Source organism: Trifolium pratense, linkage group LG5 (assembly GCF_020283565.1).
Source record: "Trifolium pratense cultivar HEN17-A07 linkage group LG5, ARS_RC_1.1, whole genome shotgun sequence".
NCBI classification, from domain to species: Eukaryota; Viridiplantae; Streptophyta; class Magnoliopsida; order Fabales; family Fabaceae; genus Trifolium; species Trifolium pratense.
Genome location: NC_060063.1, coordinates 44,580,948 through 44,587,929, shown reverse-complemented (window position 1 = coordinate 44,587,929; position 6,982 = coordinate 44,580,948). Strand labels below are relative to the sequence as shown.

At 32.2% G+C, this 6,982-nt stretch overlaps 2 protein-coding genes across 2 annotated transcripts; one reads left to right on the top strand and one right to left on the bottom strand.

The window, feature by feature from the left end:
* On the top strand, positions 1–634 carry LOC123886753. Its single transcript, XM_045936046.1, has 2 exons — positions 1–189; positions 398–634. Exons 1-2 carry the CDS (start codon positions 1–3, stop codon positions 632–634), a joined length of 426 nt encoding a protein of 141 aa, XP_045792002.1.
* A 3,744-nt stretch (positions 635–4,378) lies between these two features.
* LOC123885312 (polyphenol oxidase, chloroplastic-like) lies at positions 4,379–6,432 on the bottom strand. Its single transcript, XM_045934589.1, has one exon. It carries the CDS (start codon positions 6,405–6,407, stop codon positions 4,593–4,595), a length of 1,815 nt encoding a protein of 604 aa, XP_045790545.1. The 5' UTR covers positions 6,408–6,432; the 3' UTR covers positions 4,379–4,592.
* Positions 6,433–6,982: the final 550 nt, after the last annotated feature.

Sequence of the window (6,982 nt, the reverse complement as noted above, 5' to 3'; positions counted from 1 at the left end):
ATGAAAGTTTGTGAACTTGTTGATGATGATGGGAAGTGGAATTGGAGTATATTGCAAGGATGGTTACCAGCCGAGCTACTGCAGAAAATTGCAGCTATTATCCCTCATGCCAGCATAAATAGAGATTATGATGAGACTTGTTTACATGTTCTTAGGGACTGTGTTATTGCTAGAAATATGTGGATGCAGGTTATACTACTCAAATGCCGCGCGGAATTCTTTGGTGGGGACTGGGGAGCTTAGTCATTGGTTCAAGTTTAATTTACAAGGTGATTTGGATGCGATTATGAATATTCGATGGTCGGAATTCTAGGCAACATTATGTTATTAATTGTGGATTTGGCGCAATAAAGATAATCATGATGAGAATTTTATTTGTCCGTTACATCCTGTACAGTTTGTGATGCAGCGCTGCAAGGAATATAGAGATGCAGACAAGGCTCAACGCATAGGTTCTGAGAGGCCTCGAAGCACCGTGTTGATTGGTTGGAAGCCGCTGATAGATGGATGGGTTAAGCTCAATATAGATGGAGCTTGTAAAGGAAGGATAATTGTTGGTTGTGGAGGAATTTTTCGTAATAATAGAGAAGATTGGCTTGGAAGGGTTGAGATATGCGTGGAGTATGAGATTTAGATTAGTGGAGCTTGATGTAGACTCTGTGGCAGTTGTTACGGCTATCAAAAGTGGAGTAACCACTAGTGTGACGGGGGTTTTATTGATCAAAAGCATAAGTAGGCTATTGGAGAAGGAATTGAATGGGAAGTTAAAATCACACATTCTTATAGAGAAACAAATAATGCTTTGACAAATATATAGGTTGCTCATTAGATTTGAATACTATGTATTTTGATGTATATGTTCTAGTCAAGTTAGATATTTGCTTGATGCGGATAGACAGGGATTACTATCTCCTAGACTTATTTCGTTGTAATTAATCTCTCTTTTTTTAGGGCTTAGGCCCTCTTCTTTATCAAAAAAATAAAAATTAAATGTAGTATGTTGCAAAAATGTCTACTTTAGTACTCATCCGTTCCAAAATGTAAGTCATTTTATCATTTTTACGTATTTTAAGGAATTGTTAACTTTTGTAAATGTTTTCAAAAGTTATAATGTTTTTCCTCTTTTACCCTTCGCATAACATTTAAAGCTTGATAAAAGAAAAAAAGACTTAATAGTTAATATAGCAACTTCTTAAAATGTTAGTAATATTAATTAAAAAAAAATGTTACTATAATCGAATCGACATTTTGTTTCTTAAACGAAATATGATCATAATTTTAAGCACTCGCATCGACTATGAATAGAAAGAACTAGTAATAGACCCGTGCTCAATGATACATTTCTTTTATACTCACAAAATACCACATGACTTAGATGACTTGGTTCAATCTCAAACTCATTAAAAAATATAATTTTAAAGCTCTTGATATATTCAATATTATTTTTTAAAGATATGGCCTAATACGTGAGATTATTTTTTTAAGAATTTGTTTGAATTACATTAATATAGTACGGTATTCTGTTTCATCCATTTCCTTAGATTCAAATAAATAACTTTAAACATGTATACTAATGTCAATGGATCATCGATCGTTATATAATTAACCATATTTCCTCATTTGCACATAAAAAACAATATTTTCTCATTTGCACCAATCACCAACTTGAGGATAGAATTGCACCATTTATTTGACAAGAAAACAAAAAAAGATAAAGGAAACTCTAACAACTAGTCAGACACACGGTTATTCGTTGGTTGCAATTTTTTCAAGATTCAAACTCTATCTTGATGCTACTAATTTTGACACCATCCCCATATCTAGGAATCAATGTAACCAGAATACAATACTCATGTATTCTCTTTATATATAGTATATAAGATATCTATTGGATCGGGCAATGGGCTAAGGGACAAATTAATTAGGCCCAATAAGTCCAAAAGTAACAAGGCCCAATCAAAATGATCCGTGAAGACCCAATAGGAGAGATGGCGAGACTACCAGACATGGCGAGATGAAGCAGCGTGGTGCCAACTAATTTTGACAGATGAATCACGCCCAAAATATATTCTTCTCCCAAATGATCAACTACTTAATTTCTCGTGGAAGAAATCATCACCCCCATAACCTCCATAGCTTGGGGACGAAGGAAAGGATAACAACCCCTATTCTTGCGCTGGCTCGCCGGAGAAGACGGTGGTGGCCGAAAATCAGGAAATCAAACTTGGAGAAGAAGAAATTTGCAGCCTATAAATAGTTTTGCATTTTCATTGTAAAGGAGAACACGATTTTTTTTAGTCCATATTTGATAAACTTATGTAAAAGAATTTCATATTATCAATAATATCAGCCCTTTTGAGTGTTCACCAGAACATCTACAGATGTGAAATACGCCAAATCCTTGAAATACACTAAAACTCATTAAAAGATACTCTCTCCGTCCCATTTTATAACAGCTATTTTGACTAAATGACACTATTCACTTATCTTGCTTTGACCATATTTTTTAATAATATATAGATATAAATATTAGCATATAAGATCTTGTTTAATTCATTTTGATGAGTATTTTCAAGTTTTTATAAATTTTACTAATAAACAATTAAAGATATTAATGATTAAAATTGTGTTGACATGCGTGCTGTAGTCAAACTGGTTCTTATATTTTGGGATGGATGGAGTATAATTTTAAAGCTCTTGATGATTATTTTTACTAATACATTAATAATTATTTTATGAATCAAAACATTATTTGTCGATTATTGTATTTCATAAATTATAATTTCATAAGAAAAAACATGAGTTCAATGTTTTATAAGCATTATGCTAACTTTTTCACATTTTTTCATAAAAGAATTCAATAATAACTATATATTATGAGTGATAAAATATTCAAAAAAATACAAAATTTTATTTTTTTACAATTTTGATAAATAGTATTTAGTTATTATAATATTTTAAATAATAGAAAAATGATTTCTTTTGAAAAAATATTCATTTACCTTGTAATTTAGTAATCTATTATACCGTATATTAAAATTTGATAGATTTACCATAGAATTTCTCTATAACCTATATTTAAACCTATGAATCGCATATTCTTTTTGAATAAAAACACTCAAATATGTACATATTCTTGAAATACCCCAAATGCTAAAATAAAAATTATTCAAAATATCTACAAATGAGAAATACGTCAAATCCTTGAAATACACTCAAACTCATTAAAAAATATAATTTTAAAGCTCTTGATATATTCAATATTATTTTTTAAAGATATTATTTTTTTAAGAATTTGTTTGAATTACATTAATATATAGTATTCTGTTTCATCCATTTCCTTAGATTCAAATAAATAAATTAAAACATGTATACTAATGTCAATGGATCATCGATCGTTATATAATTAACAATATTTCCTCATTTGCTCATAAAAAAACAATATTTCCTCATTTGCACCAATCACCAACTTGAGGATGGAATTGCACCATTTATTTGACAACAAAAAAAAAATACAAAAAAAAATTAAAGGAAACTCTATCAACTAGTCACTTGCTTGCTTTCGGGCCAAGTAATTTCACTTTTCCAGGTATTTGCTTGCTTTTGGGCTTCAATTGCTATTAAAACTACCCTAAATTACTATTAAAAATATCATATCATTGATTGTCATCACAACCCAACACTTAAACTGTTGCTCGTTGGCTGCGGTCTGACAAGTGGATCATTCTATCGTCGAGTAATAATTCACACTCTAGTGTTTAGAATGAGTTCTTATCCACAGGGATCGTGCCAAGGCGACTAGTTTCGTTTAGGAATTAAGATAGTTTTGCTTTCGCTTTGTTTGTTTGAAAAATGTTTTGAGACAGAAGTAAATAATATAAGACTAAAGATAAAAGAAAGAGTCTAAGATGATAAAAGTAAGTTAAGTGCTTTCAAATCCCTCCCCTATTCCTGCTCTGTAACTGACGCTATATCTACTTACTTTATTAGCTGGTAGATTAATTTCTAATAAGATAAATTCAGTGTTATCATTTCTTACCTCTATTGCAATTGACTAAGTGAAATCAACCGCTGGTAGGTTACCTCCTTATTTTTATAGTATCTCTACCCTTAAGTTCAACGTTTAACAAATTATGTTTTTATAGTATCTTTACCCTCGATTTCAACGTTTAACAAGTTGTCACGTGTTCTCCTACCTTGTTTGATTAACTTAAATCATGCAGAATTTAATTATGTGCTAATCTTAATCACAAACCTAACCTTAGATTCAAATAATACGTGAGATTATTTTTTTAAGAATTTGTTTGAATTACATTAATATAGTATTCTGTTTCATCCATTTCCTTAGATTCAAATAAATAAATTTAAACATGTATACTAATGTCAATGGATCATCGATCGTTATATAATTAACAATATTTCCTCATTTGCTCATAAAAAAACAATATTTCCTCATTTGCACTAATCACCAACTTGAGGATGGAATTGCACCATTTATTTGACAAGAAAACAAAAAAAATAAAATAAAGGAAACTCTATCTTTCCTCATTTGCACTAGTCACTCGCACGGTTCTTCGTTGGTTGCAATTTTTTCAAGATTCAAACTCTATCTTGATGCCCCTAATTTTGACACCGTTACCATATCTAGGAATCAATGTAACCCGAATACTATCATCATCAGCAGCATTCAAACCCTCCAACAAATCGGTTAATCCAATTCTCAAACAAGTAACAGTATTCTTCTTCATATTGATTTTTTTATTGTGTACATGCATCAAACTCACAAAGGATCCAGCAAACTCGGTATTTTCAGCTCCAATCACCTTATCATCTTCATCATTCACAATAACATCAAACTTCACTTCAATTTTGTCATCAAACTCGATCCCATATATCACCAAAATTTCCTCTTGATCTTTCTTCTCCTTTGAACTCCTCGACTTCTTTGGCCTCTTCACGATAGTACTCACAACCGAATCCAAAACAATAGGAAAATTATCAACAGATTTTCTCGGTTTTGTTAACAACTTACCCTTAGACCGAACTCTTCTACCAGCAGGTTTAGGTTTAGAATCTATCCAAGGAATGTCAACCTTTTGATAACAATAACCAAGCTTGCTTTCATCAACACAATCCTTGACTTTCACTTTAACAAGATTCTTATTCTCATCATAAAAGAGAAATTCAGAATCTAGCCAATCATTGTCATTGCAATCCTTACTTATTCCAGGTAATGTTTTCCAAATAGACCACATCCTATCCACATTTCCATGGTGAGCGTAAAATAGTGGATCTCTTCCGGCGGAATAGAAATTTCCCATGTCCTCTCCAACAGGCTGTTTTGGATCACCGGTCCATATATGAATAGGTGTATGTGGAGTAAGTTCTATAGAGCCGGGACCTTTGTCATCTACGCCACCTTCGTCACCAGCGCGATAAGGGCTTCCAAAAAATTGTCTAGAGGTCTGGCTATTGGTGATCATTTGTCTATGCATTACACTAAGGTTGATTTGGATTTGTTGTTCTGCACTGGGATAATTAGGAACATAATTAACATTTGTAGGATCTTCCTTACTTTTGGTATAGTCTAGGTCAACAATTTTTGGTAGTTGATGTCTGCAATCTCTTTTAGGGTCATAAAGGGAAGATTTTGGATCTGTAAAAATGGAAGGAATTCGCATGCCATCAGGAGCATCCCAATTCCAAAAGGGTATGGCAAAAGTAGGATCATTGATTAAACTACCTAATATTCTCTCATAGAAATAAAGATACCAACGATGGAAAGGGAAAAAAAGCCAAGAATTATGAACACTTAGTTGAACGCCAGGGTAACCTAGTTGTGTATAACCACCAACACAATAAGCACAATGAACTTTAGCTTGTTGTTCAAAACTTCTTGGATCATCGGCTGGTAGGGCTTTCATGAGTTTAAGGGCTTCTTTGTATTTTGCAATATAATCATCATCAACTAATTGTGCAGCTGGTCTTTCCCTTAATTTTCCAAAAGTAGGGAACTTGAAATCTATGATGTTTGAGGAAAATGGTGGACAACAATCGACTGGATCTATATCTTTCGGTGTTGATTTTACACATTTGCTGAGATCTGGAATTGGCACTGGAGCACCAAAGGCTAATGAGTTGTTGTTTGTGAGAGTGGTAGCACCATAAAGTCCTCCTAGACCTATTAGAACATTTCTTCTTGGTGATGATTTTTGTTCTTGTTCTTTAGGGCTATTTTGGTTAGTATCATTGGAAGTGCATGCTATTTTATGGTACTTTGGTTTTCTATTTTTAGAGGGTTGATGTTGTTTTTGGGAAAATGGATATTGCAAAGAGGATGAGGTATTGAAATTGGAAGAGATATTAAGGGACATAAGGGAGAGAGGTGAGGGTGAGATAGATGCCATGTTTAGCTATCTTTAGTATGTGTTTCATAATAACTTAGCTACATATTTGGAGTACTTTTATAGTGAAAAAATCATGGCACAAAGTTCCATGTAGCTTGCATTGTTGGGAATAAGTATAGAAAACGTGGCATAAATTGCTGAATTATTCCAGCTCGGAAAACAAATATCCCAAATGTTTTTGACATATAAACCTTTTTGTTTTTACAAGACATATAAACCTTTTTTTTTACAAAAGAAGATAAATTTTATCAACAAAAAAATTAAAATTAAAATTAAACCACTTTTAAACCAAATATTTATTAAACAACCTTTAATCTTATCTCGCTAGCTAGATTGGTTATTTTTTGTACTTAGAAATGAAACCACTTATCCCATGAGCTTAACTCAGTTAGTAGGAACATCACATATATGATGCAGGAGTCAGAGTTCGAATCTCGGACACTCTATTTATTCACATTTAAAGTGGAATTGCTAGGCACTATGCTATTAGACAAAAAAAAATGAAACCACTTTTAAAAATAAATTGTTGCATACACGTCAAAAATTCATCCTTAAGATAAATAAGTGAAAAAATT